At 37.7% G+C, this 18,791-nt stretch overlaps 1 protein-coding gene across 3 annotated transcripts in view; it reads left to right on the forward strand.

The window, feature by feature from the left end:
• wdr27 (WD repeat domain 27) overlaps positions 1-18,791 on the forward strand; it is a 53,669-nt gene that overhangs the window by 12,662 nt on the left and 22,216 nt on the right. For all 3 annotated transcript variants that reach the window (XM_079690020.1, XM_079690019.1, XM_079690018.1), the window contains exons 11-21: positions 30-142; positions 1,127-1,200; positions 6,160-6,229; positions 6,390-6,458; positions 6,551-6,654; positions 6,841-6,930; positions 7,791-7,912; positions 9,633-9,766; positions 11,199-11,296; positions 11,787-11,908; positions 15,408-15,505. In XM_079690020.1, coding sequence (XP_079546146.1) covers positions 30-142; positions 1,127-1,200; positions 6,160-6,229; positions 6,390-6,458; positions 6,551-6,654; positions 6,841-6,930; positions 7,791-7,912; positions 9,633-9,766; positions 11,199-11,296; positions 11,787-11,908; positions 15,408-15,505 — 1,094 coding nt within the window. The remainder of the gene's footprint in view (positions 1-29; positions 143-1,126; positions 1,201-6,159; positions 6,230-6,389; positions 6,459-6,550; positions 6,655-6,840; positions 6,931-7,790; positions 7,913-9,632; positions 9,767-11,198; positions 11,297-11,786; positions 11,909-15,407; positions 15,506-18,791) is intronic.

Raw genomic sequence — 18,791 nt, forward strand, 5'->3', positions numbered from 1 at the left:
AATTGATTTCTGAATTCCTTGTCACACAGATGGTGTTTTTAGTGAGCTCTATGTTCACTCCATGTGTGGCCCTGTTGGAGTTACGTCTGTGCGTCCTAAGGAGCACCTTGGCTTGTGGTGAAGGCTTTTCGGTGTTCCCGAGGTAAGCTCGGAGTCAAAGGCAAATATTTGGTTATGCATTGGTATGTGACATATTTGATGCTAACGCCCCGGAGGACAAATTGTCCTTTTTTATTGCTCTGAGATCTGAGCAACGAATCAGCTCTGTGAGTAAAACGTCAGTATCTTGTTTGGCACACCTATGACACAGTCTGGAAAAGCATGCTGCTGGAACCCAGGTTTTTTTAATGTTATAGAATGCCAAATGCTAAATACTGTATCTCAGCCGCTTGTATTGCAAATTATTCTGTCAATTGTTTATTCATTGGCAATAGTAGATTGTATTATTATTCATTCTACAAAGAGCCTAAGTAGAAACATACTTTCCTTCAGATCAGGTTTAGTTCCAGCCTGGAACTGCTCTGCTCAGTGAGTTACTTCTACTACTCTGTGTACATTTTTTAAATGTAAGCTTTTAAATCTGTATGGGTTTTAATAAAGCTGCTTGAATCCAAAAAATCATAATCAGTCATTACTCTCACAATAACATCGCGTAAAAAATGCCCAAAAAATGTAATTTTCTTCTGGGGAAGGAATGAAATCCACACTTGTATTACCTGAACCTCCAAAATCTAGCAGCACCAATAAAGACTTATAATTTCATTAACGTTATTTGTTTTTGTGCTTTTACAAATATGCAATTTATCCGCCAAATAACAATTTGCAAAAACAGTGCAGTTGTAGACTTTTGTTGCTTTCTCTCAGACACTGGCCACCAGCAATAGAATATATACGTGTGGTCAATTTATTTTTTAATTGGCCTCATGCCTGTGACTCCTTGTGACTCTGACATTTCCACATTAACTTGGCATATTATAACTATTCTTGCCATCTGGTTTCTCATGAGTCAACAATATCAGGGTACTGAGAATTAGAAGGGCTAATAATCCACAATGCTGGAAAATGCTATGCTCCTTCATTTCCAGTAACTCTTTCCCCCCATTTCACCACCCTCCTTTGTTTTCAGCTCTCCTCCAGTGCTTGAATCTCCTCTGAGTGCCGAGTTTAAGAGAAAGGAGCCCGAGCATCCTAAAAAGAAAGGTCAGAACACTCACTCCCCCTGACTCAAGCTCATGCACATCAAATAAACAGGAGCAACTGCTGTTTGATGACTGTTTTTAAAGTATGACCCATTTTATAGTTCACCCCATGTCTGGCTCGTTGTCTGTTTTGATTGGACACTTCTCTTAAATTGTACTTATTGTAGGTTTATAGAAAGCCTGTGTGGCTATTACAAGAGCAACTGAGAACCTCTTCATTATCTGTAAATATAGAGGATGGAAAATATGCCCTTCTTTGCATTGTGAGGATTGTTGATGTGGCATTCTTAAAAACACTCCCTTCTGTTATTATTTGCCACATAGGCAGTTCTTAAAAACAGGGAGAGTATACCACATTTAGACTGACACATTCTCCTTAATTAGCTCATGTACGGTTGCTTCTTGCAGTCGTGGATTCCGAGGTAAAGTGAGCCTATTTGTGGTTCTTTGGTGTGTCATTAGGATCTGGCAGCTTGAAACTCTCCTGCAGGAGACACACAGTGCAATATACTGTGGTTAGCATGTTGCTATTACAGAGAGTTACTGCTGAGAAAGCCAGTATTAGCAGGGCTCCTCACTGCTGGAGTGAAGGGAGCTGCCACTTCTATGTAGGTGATCTTCAGGGACTCCATAGGTGCTTTTCGACTGCATTGTCAGACCCAAAACCTACAAGCATCTAAGGAGCATTGCAACCCACCATGCTTCCCCCACGCATCTCTACATTTGTAAGGATATGTGCAGAACTTTATGCAAATTACATCTCAAACCTCTGAGATTCCTGGAAAGGAAATTGTTTTTCCAATAGTACATCTTGTGCAGAGGGCTGTGAGAGCACATTAGATATCTGTTGTCACATCACACTGCCTGCCACGTTACATAATCATGAAACGAACCAGGACTTTTATGAGATGATGATAATCAGCTGCCACTATTCTTTGCATGATGTCACTTGTCTGAAGTGCAATGCCTGAGTCTTTGCCTGGATGAAGTTGTTTTGAAGTTAGGGTTATAAGGGGACCACTATAACAGCAGTTGGAGTTGAATATAATCAATTACATGTTCTGAACTGAATGTCTGTTATTTCGCTCAACAAAGTGATTACATCAGTAATAACAGTTAAAGTTAAATTATACAGATGAAATTGATTTAGTTGTTTTTCATTTATCTTTAGATGTCAGTACATTTTGAAAAGGAAAGATTGGCTTTATGTAATCCCCAGCGATATCAGTTGAATGACTGCTGCAACACATACGCCCTAGATCAGTAACATCGATGTCTTCTTAAGAGCTAGAGAGGGGTAGAGTAAGATGGGAAAAACAATAAGTGACATACAGTGGTGGAATAATTACTCAGATATTTTACTTAATTAAAAGCAGAAATACAAAATTGCAAAAGTTTTGAAACAAGTGAAAGTCCTGCATTCAAAATCTTACTTAAAGGTGGGTTAGGTAAGTTTGAGAAACCAGCTCGAGATACACTTTTTGTTATATTCCATGGAATGCTCTTAACATCCCGATAGCAATGAATATCTTAAGTGCTTTGACAAAACATCCATACAAAAATGTTCATCTGTGGAAGCCGTAGTACTGTAAAAAGCACGACCAATAATTTTAGCCGGCCCGGCTAAAATAACTGGATGGCCTACCTGCCTGTCAGCCTTCCATCTGTACACAAACTTATCTCGTGCCCTCATTGGTCATGTGCGCGTTCGTGTGTGTTGGAGGAGGGGCTCTGTAAGGAAGTGGCAGATTTCTTCCGGCTGTGTATTTTCAAATTCTAGCGCACTCGAGTTGGTTTCTCCAAAATTACCTACCCCACCTTTAAGTAAAAATACTAAGTATTGGCATTACATTATACATCAAGTACTAAGAGTTTACATACTTGAACTGCGTAATGACACAATGAGGAATCGAATACATTTAATTACTGGGCTATGATTATTGATGCATTAATGTGTTTATCACAGCTTGTAAATGTAAAGCTAATTTGAAATGCTATATAATGTTTCTGGATATTTTAACCAAAATAATTATATATTTATATGTCATCATTAGTTTAATGATTGATTTATATTTTGTATAAGCTAATACTCCTAATCGAGTAACTAAAGTTGTCAAATAAATATAGTTGAGTAAAGAGTGCAACATTGCCTTACAAAATGTAGCTGAGTAGAAATATAAGGTAGCACACATAACAAATACTCAGGTTAGGTAAAGGTACCTCATAATTGTACTTAAGTACAGTACTTGAGTAAATGTATTTAGCTTGTATCCACCACTGGTGACACATGAGGAATTGTTTGCTTTTGACTGCTCTAGTTTAAAGGAAATGGGAAATGGTTTCATGCTGTTAGCCATTTACGCCATTTGTCAGTGCTTTGCAGAAACTACTGTACAGAGTACCTTTTGTTTAGTGATTCCATTTCATGTCTAGCTCTTTGATGAGGTTTGATATTGTGGTTAGTTCACATAGCTACATGTAGTAGTTCTTTGCCCTCTTTGTACATTTCCCCCCAGTATGCTACACACATGTTCCACATGGAGAGCATATTATTCAGGTGCTACATGATTTCCATTGCTGTGAGCCCCTGAGTTTGGCTCCTTATTGGTGGATGCTGTCAGTCTTCAGTTACCGAGCCTCAGATACCTTCCTTCTTCAGCTCTTGTGCTTTCTCCTACCGTGTGACCCACTTTTCACAGGTCAGTAAGGCTATAACTCATACCAAAGTCTCTGGTTACATTCAAAGCAAGATTGCAGAGACACATATACCTTCTATGGTTTATACATTTTTAAAAGCTTGAATTATTTCTCTTTCTTTTTTCTTGGGTCACAGCAGGAGGTCTGCGTTTTCCCATCTCCTGTTCTCTGACTGAGAACAAGAGTTAGTGGTTTATTTTAGAGTAAACTCCAGGCTAGCTGAACCTTGTATCTTTTTAAATGCAGACAACACAAACCGTAAAACACTTAGTTTTTACTTCTTAAAATCACAGAAACTGAAGAAAGGATGTATTTGAAACTTGTTAAACCTGACCAAATACAGCTGATATGCCCTTATCGTACCATTGCTCATTTGCTGCTCTTTTAGCTGTTGCATCAGAGGTTAAAAATCCTCATATTAGAATAATGAATTTAAATATTATGAAACCTTTTTTCCGTTGTTTGACAGTTTCTGACAGTTTAGGCTGAGCTAAGTCTTACATAATGAGTGCTGTAAAAAGAGCACACAGGCAACCGCTGTGATTTTACGCAGATATGACTCTACTTTGAAATGTGTCTGAAACCCTTGCTTTCCTTCAAACAGCGTCTAGTGTAAAGTCAGCGTAAAGTATGAGATTTTTACTGCCCCATAAAACTAAATGGCCATTATATATCAACAGGGGGTTAATCGGGAAGGGATTGTGTTGCCAGGTAATTAAATTTCTGGACTAAAATGTCCTGTTTGTAATCTGTGCTGGGTCAAAAACACACCACATTATCGGCAATAGAAAATGTGTACTTTTTTTATCTGATTAATGCTATATTATCAATTTGTATTTGTATATATCCAAACCAGGTTAACAAAAGTTGTAACGCTTGCTTCGTAAACACCTCTGACCTCTGTACAAAGAAGGCCTCTGAATAGAAAAAGTGGAAATAAGGAAATCAATTGCTTCTACAGAAGCAACTCGGCATGAAAAGTATCAACAGCTTTATTCCTCAGGGCTGAACAAAACAAGCAACAACATGTCCCCTAACAAACTCACATTTCACTGCAACATCCAAGAAAAATGGAACAGGATGGTTGTTCAGAAGTTGTCAAGTGTGCTTTACAGGAAAAAGTCCTTCAGGGCCAAAACTGGAGTGAACATTGGCACTGCTGATCAAAGATGAAGACTTCCAGATAAGAAAGGCTTGAAAATAGATCAAGATGTGCTTCTTTTTTATTTTGACTGGTTGGTTTAACTTGTATTATTGTTTTGGTCTGAGAGCCAAAGAGGCACAACTAAAAGTACCAAACTCTAAATTAATGATTCAGATTCAATAGAGTCTGATGAGCTGTAAGCAGGGTTTGTAGTCTTAATGATTTATTAGCTAACTTGATATACAATTAATAACCATACATTTGCTTGTGGTAATTTACTGAAGATAAGTTAAAATGCCATCGTTCCTTTTGACAAATAGTGAATTAGCTTATGCTGTGTTTGTGTGTCACCAGATAGGACAACATTACCAATCAGTCTGTGTTCTTTAAGGTGAATTTGATAACACTGTCAATGAATTACCTTAGATAATAAATGACTGTTAGTTGTCTTTAAGATATGATAAGAAACTCAAGAGATCAAACACTTACAGGCAGTCTCCTTATCCAGGTTCATTTATAGTTTGGTTGGTCAATTAAACCCATTGGTCAATTATTTAACTTGAACAAATTCAGGGAAATGTGTTCTTAGTTGAGAATTTAGTGGTAATGCTATCAGGCAAATTAGTATATTATGTGTTCTGATCTTAAATTAAATCTTAAATTGCCACTGGGAGATTTTTCTTGCATTGCCTGTATTTGACAGGAGAACACTTTTTGGAGAGCTTCACACATTTTAATGGTTGTGGAAAAAGTGAGCTCATTGTAATATAGTAAAGGCACTGACAGCAAACAGGGAGCAGAATGAACCATCCCACAGTTTGTGGCTAATGCACTTAATACCCAGAGCAAGGATAGTTTACCCTATAATATTGTATCTTACTTCACATGTTATAATTGATGAAAAGCCACTGCAGTATAATGAGCATTATGTCCTAAACATGGAACATAATGAACAGGAATTATTTGTTCCTTTTGACTCATTTCACTTATCTTTTATTTATAGTATATTTTATCTTGACTCTGGGGTCATTTATACTATTTTTCAAATTGTTTGGACTGAATGTATTTGTGCGTTGTGGTCTGGGTCTAATTTAAATTACCACCTTATTTTCTACAAAGGAGGAGTAAAGGAGCAGCCTCTAGTTTTCCATTCTAAGGTGAAGTCATCTGGATACACCAGTGCCCCAAGGTAGGTCACTGAGCAATTATTACATTACATTACATTTAAATGACAGGAGGATTAGAAAAGCAAAACTCAATGCATTCCTAAAAATATATTTATGAAGTTTGATTCACCAAATACATTGATACATGAAACATCACAGGAACATTTTGTTTTTGCTTTTTAGAAGTGCTATGTTTTCACCTAAAACAAATATCCAGAAGAATCCCTCCTCTAAAAAGGCTCACAAAAATACGTAAGCAAACCCATCCTTAAAATGCAATTTTGATAAGTTAATCACATTTTATTGTTGATTAACATATTGTACTCATTTTGATGTTTTTGTAGAAGTTTACTCCTCAGAGATTACCCAGCAGACAGTGCAGCACCTACTATTCCACACACTCATCTAAGCATTGCCAACAAGTCAGTCCACTGCCTTCAGTATTCAGGTGAGACAATATGGCTGCAGCAATATTGACAATAATATGTGGAACATAATGTCATTAATGTTATATTTTAGGACAGATGTTTCTATTTCAGACAAAACACCTTCCTTGTATTACTGCTGTTAAATAAATGGTCTGTTACCTGAAATATCCTAATAAAACTTTTCTGTGTTTCTCTGTCTCTCCCAGGTGACGGGAAACAAATCCTGTGTGGTCTTGGCGACAGCTCCGTATTATTGTACAAGTCCTCCCTTACTGGCAACCCAACTGTCTACACAGGTGCATGAAGTGGTCCTGAGTATCAATACCGTAAAAACTTCTGGGTTAACAGTATTCGCCCTCATTCACCTCAAGGCATTTACATGTTGTTAGTTGTCTTTGCCAATAGAAGGACTTATCGTATTGATGTTTTTTTCTATTGATTTATTCATGTATTAATAAACTCCTCACAGATAATATTCATATGTTAGAGCAAGCCAAGGGTGAGATGTTGCCCCTGCTGTTTGAAGAGACAAGGAGGATCAATACCTAAAACGCCATCCTCAGCATGGTCAGCCTTATTTGGGATACTGTGATTAAAATACCTTGAAACAGATTCCATGGCTTAAGATGAAAGACTCCTGGAACATTCAAACATTCACTTACTAAGCTATCACTGTCAAAGTGGTTGATAAAGCATAGTCTTCTACCAGGAAAAGCATGGTTTGGTTATATTCCAATGCAAGAATTAAGTACATACCGTCTTTGATTTTGGCAGACAGTAAAACCTAGGTGATGATCGATGAAAGAGCACATTGTCTTTGGACACCAAATTCCTCAATATATTTCACACGGTATTAAAAAGTTAAGCATTACCAAGAGCATTCAGTTCTGTCTGCCACCCAGCGATCCTAGGCAGTAAACACTGACAGGCGAAGAGAGGATATCCATCCATGTCAAGCATCTGTTTCGCACTTGCTGGCTGAAGTGCAGCGGGAACAAAGTCTTCACAAGGGGGCGCCAGAGATAATATGAAAGGAGTTGAGGTGACCAGTAGGTCATTGTGTGCCTTCTCTCTTCGATCTGCAGCACTATAAAAGTAAATGTCACAACCGCACTCTGTTTCCAGGTTCACTTCAAACTTCTCTCTTTACAAGCAGGGCATGACAAGCCAGTGGGCAGTGTGAGCTGGAGCCTCAACAGACAGTGGTGGCTGAGTGCGTCAGAAGACCAGTCCCTACGAATCTGGACCCATGGCAGCCCAGAGCCTGCCATTATCATGGTAAATGTCCTGTCATTCATGAAAAGACGCCAGGTCTTCATTTAGATTTTTATGGGTTTTAATTTAGTCCCTATCACCCTAATCTTATCAACCATCCCTAAACTTAATCAAACCTTCCCTCAGCCCATAAAAATCAGTGAAATAAGGACCAGCCAGAGTGAGCTCATATTGCAAAAATGTCCTCACTCTGAAGGTCTTAAACTCAAATTGGTTTAGAAGGATAAACAATAAGTACAGACACATGCCGTTCAGCCTCACTCCTTTCTTCAAAGACGGCTATGATTGCTAGAAGGATTTCCCCCCAATTGTAGTGTTGTGAATGGGGCAACGATGCCACACTTGAATGACAGTAAAAATTAGTTGCTACTGTATGCACATTATTTTCATTTGCTGTTCTCAGCAACCTGCTTTCAAAGTATAAAGATTAGATATTGGGATCAAGTAAGATAATAAATTAAAAATGTTTTTTAAGGTGGATTGGTAGGGTGCGCTATTTTATATAGTGGGAAATGAGGGTAAAATACGCTTTTATGCAAATTCTCTCATTTGTTTTGTCTGTAATGCATTAGCAGTTGGCATACCTTTGTAACCGAGCCTTTTTTATTGTTAAAGTGTATATTTTTCCTTTTCTAATAAGAATATCATCTCTGAATTAAAAAAAAAAGACAAACACGAAATGAATTGGGATGATGACATTGTGGGTTTCTTGGCTTAGAGACGGTCCCTTTGTCATGCAAAGCATCTGCTGGACTCAGAGCGTCCAAAACACTGATCATATGCAGACCCTCCTTACTTCATTGGGTATCACGTTCAATAGGACAGTCAGAAGTGTGTCTTTGTCCCCATGCCAATCGCAAACTAAATCTGGGGTCTCCCTAAAGCTGATGCTTACCATCCGCTTGTCTTAGTGAGATAGTTTTGAGCTTGGCGGGGTCTGCAGCCTTTGACTGCTCTGTGTTCTTGTGAAAGAACTTGGCAACAAATGTAGGGACAAGGGTTCTGGAGGGGTTAGCCAGAATAACAAATATCTTTGTACAGTTGAAACCTCTAAAGGAAACAACCACAAATGACCACTTAGTGTTCTTAAAGTCTATTGTCATTGGAAGTCTTCAGAGGTCAGATAGGTGGGAGATAAGTCAACAGAGAAACCGTTCTGACATGACGGCCTGACTGTTAGCTTCTGTTATCTTGACAACATTGAACAGTTTGGGGGTTAAGGCCCTACTGGATGCTATTTCTTTAGTTCACTCGCTCCTTTTTTGGATAATCTTTTAGTCTTTCTTTCCACTAATCTGAGTTGGAAGTGTTGTGGTTTCTTGGCAAATGCCTGGAGAAAACAGACAGTAGTTTATCTGAATATGTTGCAGGTATCAATTTGAGAAATTAAAAAGCCATAGCAGTGAACAGCACTTACTGTTACAGCTTTTTATTGCTTAGTAATTCAGCAGTGACTTTGCTTTAAATCACCTTCAGGCAACATGGAGTACCAAGTTAGAGAAAAACAATTTAGAAACAACCATTTAAGGTCTAAGTCTTTATTTTAGCATCAATGTAATGATAGAAACACACAAGAGAATTTGATACAAATGTTTTATTTTTTGTTATATTCTTTGTTTATATTTTTAGTTGTCAGTACTACAGTATATGCTCTGGCATCATAAATGTCTCAATCTTTTCAGTATATCAGTTTAATTTATGTCTTCTTCCTTTCACCCTTTAGGGCAACAGTATGTTCTCCAAACCCGTTAGGAGTGCTCAGTTTTATTACCTCGACAAATTTCTGCTTCTGGCATCTGGACCCTCTCTATACCTGTACCTTTATAATGTGGACATCACACGGGACAACATCAAAAGGTAATCACAAGGGCACAATCACAATAGTTCAGTGTTTATACTTATAGTGAGTAAACTTGCTATTGCTATTGAATTGGTTTAACTTCATTTCATTTATTATTTTATATACAAAATAAGATGCAATGACAAAACTGAGAACGCTTGACAGAGTCCAGGCAAAGATTTCTCTCATCTTTTTTCATACAATTTAACACCCCAGTCACTGCTGGGTAGTCAAAAGAAGTCTATAACCTTTTAGTGGCCCAGCCTCAAATCATTCATTAACCTACAACATCAACATCTTAGTGGACTGCCATAAAGGATATCAAAATGAACAAACAAAACATATAGGTTTAATACTACATTTCCATATGAACACTGTATACTGTTACTGTTTGTATTTCTTCCATTCTAGTTTTTGTTTAATCTGTAACACCTTGAAACCATTAATAGAACAGCTGAAAGAAATGTAACTGAGGCATGGTACTGGCGTGTTGGAGAAGCATCATTACATTAAATACATCTAATGTGGTTACACAGTCACAGGGGCTTCCATTCAACCTCAAAGCTGCACAATAGGATCACACTCTTGATGACATGGTAATACTGACACATTGAGTGCCGTTCCCAAGAGAAGATTAAAAGCACTTGCAGGCTACAGAGGGAATTTTTCAGAGATGTAAACCAATCACCCACCACTTTTCATCTCAAGCCTTAATAATAATGACCACCACATCTATTATAACAGCAATGCAATGCGGATGAAAGGGGCATACACTGTAGATCAAAGGACTGATCTTTAGTAAGACATGCAAGTGTTTATGTAGGAAGCAGGTTTTGTTGCTTAAGCTAGATTTGTTACTTATTTGATGGCCGTCTGGCTATATTTAGCTGCTACCACACACTGCTGACACTCGTTACCACCAAAAGTACATGACTGTGTGTTGTCAGGCCCTATTTACTGTACTAGACTAGGGAAATCACAATTGAGTATCTGCATTTCCTCTTTAAGCAGTGCATGTTGCTTATTCGTCTTTCCCTTGTTTTAGTTGTATGATTTGTTACAATAAAAACTAAATCAGAAATCCCTCCTAAAAGGTAGTGCATTTTCTCCAACAGCCGTATAGCTCAGACAACAATTAAGATGTGTTCAAATGTTAATCATCATTTTTTTTTTTCTGTTTTTTCCTTTTCCGTTTTATGTTTATTTTCATGGCTCTGTTGTTTAAGTTATATTGATAAGCATTTTTTTTTTGTTTCGCCCGTGTGGGCATGGAGGGAGGGGGGAGTGTAGTGAGTATACTGTTATATTACAATATAAATGAAATGGCATCGATTACTGTACACTATAATGAAATAAAAAGACTTGTAAAAAAAGAAAAAAAAATTTTTTTATCATCTAGTTTCTTTTATTGGTCTAGAAACTGATGCAGATTCTTTTTTTTCTTATCAGGTATCAGCAACGGAGTGTCGTCAAATTGGCTAAATGCATAACGTCAACATCAGCGACAGACATCACTGCCCTGTCTGCTATCAATGATTTCTTCTCTTGTATCCTTTTGTCTTGGTATTATTGCTTTTGCAGCAGGAAGTATTCTATACAGTAGACTGCACTGATGCTGTGGAGAGCAAAGTGAACAAGTGTTGCCTCAGGGCAAACACTGCAGACTGTACCTGTAAATCATTTAGGTGTCTTAAATTGTTCAGGAATGTCTGCGTTCCTGCCCCTTTTTAGGTTTTTACGATGCATTTACTTTACAATAAATCCACTGGTGTGAGCTGCGTCAGGATACGTGGGATCCTGTCTGTAGTTATTTTGCACCACCATGTTTGGGAGTGGAAAATGGCTATACAGTGATTACAGTAAAAACTATTATAAATGGGATATTTTAAGTCTGGATTTACCATGTCAATTAAGGATTTATTGGTTTATCATTAAAAACACACAATTAAGTTAAACAGAAATCTCTCTTTGTTGCCTACAGCACGCCTATAGTATGTCAACAAATAATATCATACATTTTCTTAAAAGCTGTCTCAGACATTGTTCTAGCTTGTGGTTCTGATCGATCCATCCAGGTATTTGACATGAACAGGGGTTGTGTTGCCGCAGCGATCTCTGATGCTCACAGCAGATCCATCCACTGCATTACACAGAACAAGGTGAGTCCATTTAAATCTTACTTTCAAAAAACGGACTGCCAAATCCTTTTTAAGAGTCCTATCTTCTACAAAATATGTTATCTTTATTATATGTATTATAATGCGATGTAACGTCGATAATGTCAACATGTGTGAAGTACCTACGCATAGATTCTTCATACATAAGAAACTGGTAAGTATACTAGATATTAAAACTGGAAACCATTGAACAAGTTTTACCCATATCCTGACTATTGTGAAAAATAACAGGTAAAAACACAGCAGTCTGCAACTTCTGCTTTTCCCTCTTCAATAGGCAATAACAATGAGTGTGATTCATTCAAATAGAGTTTGCCTTAAACCACAGACATTGTTTTTCAGAAAATGGCCTATTTCTTTACAATTATATTTGTCATTGAAAGGGAACCGTTTTTGGCATTCAAAAACTCACCCATAAACGTGTTTTGTGTAGTTCCACTAAAACTTACAAAAATCTTTGAACCTTTTGTGAATGGAGTCAAAAACATAACCGACAGACTGAGTGACGTTCAGACCTGACCCATACTGCAGAGATTTAGCTTGGCTTGGCATCAATTGTAAGTATGAGCTCCATCTTCCATTTAACTCTTGAAGGGGCTACTATTTGGCAGAGGCTGTAGTCTTACATAAGACTTCTAGGAGTGTTGTGAGAGTTACATAAGGCACAAATCATCTTTGAGCAAACAAAAGTGTTAGTTTGTGGTGTGACTGAAGAAGGTCATGGTTAAAAACAGTTTCCATGACAGGCAGACTGGACGTGCCATCATCAGTATCATTCATCTTGCTGAGAGTTTGAATGTAATTCCCTGGTGCATCAGGATTCAGCAGGAGATGGCAGGCCTTGGAGTAACGCTGTTCCATGATGCACTTTGGGTTTTTGTGGCCTTACTCACTCATCACTGTCTTGGAACAATGTGGGCCCAATTTGCTTGTATCTAACAAGTAGACAGCTTGGGCCTGTATCCATATCCATTATAGTGCTATGAAGAATTTAATACTGCGTCATCACTCAAAATGAAACTATAAATATCAGTTATGAATTCTGGGTCTTTTTTACATTTCTGTGCAGATATGTAACCTTTTTTAGAGTGGAAAGAAGGTCCTGGTTTGCCTGTTTTTCTAATTAAAAAAAAAAGACATTACTTTTCATCATAATAAATGCGTAAATCATTCAGCTGCTAATATAACTTGTCTTAACCCTCCTATTGTCTTCGTTTCCCCCCCCCCCTTACTTTGGTGTTCGCGGTCAAATTGGACCGGTCCTGTTTTAACTGCTATTACATTAACACAAAAATCATTAATCATCACCAAATTTCATTTAAAACCCTTTCAAACTGTACATATTGTATCAGACTTCTGGTATACATGAAGAACTTCAGTAAATATACAAAGAATAGACACTGAACATATATTGCGTGTGCCAGGTGTGATCCATGTGGGGGGGTGGGCACATAAGAGCGGGAAATGTGTCAAATTGTTCTGTGTGTGTGTGAGTGCCAGGTGTGATTCATAGGGGGGGATTGGGCACATCTAGAGTATGTGTGTGTTTGTGTGTGTGTGTTTTATCTGATCCGGATGGTTACTAATTCCTTTTCTTTATGGCGGTCATTTTTGACCGGGAACACCATGGGTGACTAAATCATCCAAAATTCAATGAAAGTGGTGGTCAGCCATTTTAAATGTTCAAATGTCTACTGTGAAGGATATCATAAAGTCTTCATGCAATTGAATGTAAAACAAAAAAGTTATGATTGATGAAAGTAGTAAATCGGTCAGATTTGACCCGAAGACAACAGGAGGGTTAATACAGAAAGGTGTGTATTTGTGCGAGCTTGGGCCTGTATCCACATCCATTATAGTGCTATGAAGAATTTAATTTAGCGTCATCACTAAAAATAGAGAGAAAATAAACTATAAATATCAGTAAAAAATTCCTGAATTCAAGTCTCAGGTCTTTCTGCATTTATTACATTTCTTTGCTGATATTTTTCATTTTTCAGTGAAAATCAGGCCATGGTGTGTCTCCACTTATATTGATGTTTGACTGTTTTTGTAATAGCAACAAAGCTATTAGTTTTCATTATAACTCATCTATAAATCATACAGCTGCTTACATAACTTATCTTAATATAGAAAGGGGTATGTTAGTGCGAGCTTGGGCCTGTATCCACATCCATTATAGTGCTCTGAAGAATGTAATGCAGCGTCACCACTAAAACTAGAGAGAAAATTAAATATCAGTTAAAAATAACTGTTTCAGGTTTTTCTGCCTTTTTTATACATTTCTTTGCAGATATGTTTCATTTTACACTGAAAATCAGGGCATGGTGTCTCTCCAGCTATATTGATGTTTGACTGTTTTTGTAATACTGTAGCAACAAAGACATTCATTTTCCTCAAAACAAATCTATAAATCATAGCTGCTTATATAAGTTATTGGAAAACAGAAAAGTGTGTATTTGTGCGAGAGAGAAGCTTGTACCCAGTAACCCTGAGCTATTGACTCTCTGCATGTTGACCTGTGCATACTTGACACTCAGGGCCAGCCTGGATTAGCTGGACACACTGCAGCTAGCGGCATGGATTAAATGCATCAACCCATTCAACTGCAATGCTCTCTTACACACAGCTGACCACACTCCTTCCACCCAGAGGTGCCTGTTCTTTGTCACGCCAGCTATTGTGTGCCATACACTGTGGAAAGCCAGCAGTGTGTTGTTTCAGCTTGGCTATTGCGTCAATGACGGGTCCTCCGCCTGGGTGCCCGAGGGCCTGTGGGTGCTGTAGGGTTAATACCTGAGGATCAGAGGGATTGCCCCAGCCTGGAGACTGCACACATAACATCACTCTCCCCTCCCCTCTATAGCTTTGTCGTCTCGAGCTGGACCGAACTTTGGGAACTGCAGCATGTGAATCAGCTTTTCCCACTTCAAATTTCCATGGCCTCTTTGGCAAAATTCACCTGGAACTCATCAGAGCTGAGGACTTCTCGGAAAAATGGAACTGGAAATGCCCTCTCAGACTCCTGTTCTCACACTCTTAATGGAAATCTAAACAAAAAACACCCCCACCGCTCTCTCTCTCTCTCTTTCTCTTGCTCCCTCTCTCTGTAACACACACACACTCCACTGTTTCATCTGATAAGTTGGTGTGAAAGTCATATATGGAATGTATGTATACACGTGCAATGGAAAGTCTTTATATTTATAGATGTACCGTATCTCAGAGTGGTGCAGAAAAATGAACTACATTTTTGTTTCCATTACAGTTTTCCTTCCAGCCCCAATGCGCGTAGATCGCCCTAAAGTCACCTTCTACTTTTAGGAAGTATTAACGCTACCTGGAATAAAAATGTGCTTTATTTGCCAAGACAGGATATACAGCAAAGAAACTTTTCCAGTACTGGACATTGATTTACAACCCATTTCAGTCAAGCATGTGCTGACTAGTCATGTTTCTCTTTTTTGTGTTTAATTCACAGGGCTCTATTTTCAGCACACAAGCTCCAGATTCATACAACCTCTTCCTCACCAGTGCAGTCACGGATGGTGTGAAGATGTGGGACCTCCGTTCACTGAGGTGGGTTTCAATATGTTCTTTTTTTTGTGTTTGTTATCGATGTGCATCTAATGTGATAACCAAAAAAAGTGTGTTCAAACGCCTATGTCATTAAATACACACTTAGTAAATACTTCTGTAAGCTTAGGTTAAAAACCCATAAGCACAACATTAGTGGCATTACAGTATACAGTACAATGGATAGCAACTTAACCAAAACAAGAAAGAGTTGAAAACTCTATATTCACATTATCTTTTAGGACACTTGGCTTAAAGTGCAATACAGAACTACTGGCATTGATTCTAAAATAACTGCCTCATCCTGACGTAATAGGGTTTTGCCATTATTTCAGACAGTTATTTTGAACACCTGAATGCAACCTCTGTAAGAGCTTAGCCTTACTGTATTTTTCTCTGTTTCTGACAGAAAGCTTAACCTAATACATTAACTGTGATGAGTAACTGTAATCACCCCATTTGTTTTGTGCTGGCTTTACCGTCATAATCTCTACAACATTTGGTCCAAAAGAGCAATAGATATTCCATCACATTAGGGAAGAAATATGAAGTGCTAAATGACCTTATATTTCAATAACCCCATAAGATGTTCTCACAGAAAACAATCCTCAGTTGATAATGGAATCTGCAATTGTTCAATTTCCAAAGTTACAAATATTTTTCTTCTGGCATTTAGTAGCCGATCCATATAAGGCGGATAATTCAAGAAGGCTCTCTTGGATTTAAAAATGTTCCTTTTGGCCCAGATGAAAGGCATTTTTAGGTAGTTCGTTCATTCATTGCTGAGTCTGCTTTCATGTTTAACTCTATATCCCGGACTCAATCAAAACCTTATTTTGTATCAGATAAATATTTGTGCATGGTTTCCAGGTCAACTTCTGCTCCTTAGAGCTGTCATCAAGCATCCCTCAGTAGATGCAGTTCCTCTGAGTTGAAACATGTGTATGTATGAAAACAACAGCATTTGTCAGGCCTGTTCATTTGATTTCCCTCTTTGATAAATGTTATATGTCTGTTTTCGTAGCTAGTGCTAACCACAAACAGTGGTACAGCTCACCTAAATTAATATATATTTATGTGAAGTTGGCCGCTCATGGGAGTAGTTAGGTCAGTTCTTGGTTTTATGTTCTTTTTTTTCTCTGAATTATATAATAAGGCAATATAAAATTCTTGGAAATATTGACTTGCACGTGTAAAGCTGCCATAAGGTGCTCATGTGACTGTTGTTTTTGAACAACCATCAGCATCACAAAGATATGTTTGAAGAATGTTCAGAAAAGAATATCTCTTAGCCCAGGGATGTCAAACTAAAGCTAACTGAAGTGCTAGATATCCTTAAAGGTAAGGTAATCGATTTTTTTTTTGATTTTGCCTTTAGGGCCTAGGCTAGTAGGTAACTTATTGGGCGCTTTTACATCAACATAATTTTAATTTAATTTTTTTTTAATTTTTTTATTATCATTTTTTTTGAAAATTAATGAGACCAGACATTTTCTCACGACACTGACTCAATAAACCGTCATTCCGAGGTTGATTTCTGCAATCTGTAGAGTCATTGCCAATGTATTAATTGGCATGTTTTACAAACTGTTTTTCAATTAGACATTAACAGTAATCTTATGACTGTATCGTTCTAGTCCATAAACACTGCTGAGGAATGAGTGTCATGGCTAAAAGCTGTTATTCTTTACATTGAACATAAATACAGTGTGGCCATTTACCCGTAAAGTTAATGGCGTAATATTCTTATTGGTCACAGAAACGCATAAATTGTTACTGTAGGTTGGAACAAGAGGAAGATTACTGTTTCCCCTCTTCAATCAAACTATAGGAACTTCTAGGAATAAACCACAATGGGAAATGTACATTTCACTACTGAAACTCAATCTTCCTTTTTATTTTGCTCTCACAAGAGAATCCCCAGCCCTTCTTGTACTATTAATTTGTTTATTTATATGGGTTTATTTTTTAAAGCCTTTACTCACCCCTTGTATTTCCTAATCTTTATGTCTTGACGAGTCAACACTTTAGTATTTAGCACAGTTTCAAATCCCCTGCAATCACATAACAGATTTGATTTAAAGCTGCAGACAGTGATGATCGGGTCCTCACACATCCATGTGTGTTGGGCGTATTGGTGGTACCCTGAGGCAAATAAATGTGTTGACTTACAGCAGTTTCTTTGGTGAAACATCAAAATGGCTCTGCCAACCCAAACCATCGTAACTTTTGCCAAATTTGAAATCCTTTAGAAGTAAATGCCCTTGAATGTTAGAAAACAATTTAAAATTCAAAATGGCAGCTGGTGAGCCTTTTTGCCATGCCCATGCATAGCACAGATGTTTATGTAAATGATCACCAAGTCTGTATTTTGTGCAAGTTTTAGTCAGTTTTAAGTCCTCTTAAGGTATATAAAGAACAGTCATCCTAAAGATAGATTTAACAGATGTTTTTTCTTTAGTCCAGATTTGTATCCCCATGAATCTGGTGAAATGTCCATATTGTGATAAATGAATGCAATATCAATAATGCATTTATCTGAAATGGTAATACTATAGTACAGTGGTTCTCAAAGTTTTTCTGTCGGACCCCCCCAACACAAATAGTCACGTAATGGGCCAAGTTAACATTTATTAAAATACATCAATGAACCTGAGCATTCCTTTGCTCGAACAGTGATAATAAAACAATGCTCCATAAGTCTGTGTGGTCAAACAAATAAATACATAATACAATTGTGCAATCCCTTTGCTAGAAAAATAAGTTATAATACTTTGCCACTTTGCAATCTGTGCAAAGAAATGAAAAGAAAGAAAATGCTGATATTTTTGCAAAGAAGTGTGTCTTATCACAGCATTAGTGGCTGCAATGAGCCTGTTTTGCACTGCACATTTCTTCAAAACGGGGTTGCAGGCTCAGTGGCGGCACCAGATAATTATTTTGGGGGTGCTGTGGGGTAGCTTGACGTTTCACAGAGGGTGCTCAAACATTTAGGGTTTCCCTTTAATGTACCCGACTGTTACAATGAAGACTCTATAATCAGCTCACGGCATATAGGTGTAAGCAGGGGTAAAGTGCTATTTTTATAAGTTGGGAGTGGACCTAACATAGGGGGTTCCAGGGGCATGCTCCCCTGGGAAGGGGGATATTTATTTTTTAAATATTGAAGTTAAAAGCATCAATCTGGTGCACTTTGAGAGCAACATGAAGAGATCTATGGATACCTTTCTCAACACCCATTTGAAACAGAACTGTAAACAGATTTACTATTTCTTTATGGATATTTTAC

This window comes from Notothenia rossii, assembly GCF_949606895.1.
Source record: "Notothenia rossii genome assembly, chromosome: 6".
Lineage (NCBI taxonomy): Eukaryota > Metazoa > Chordata > Actinopteri > Perciformes > Nototheniidae > Notothenia > Notothenia rossii.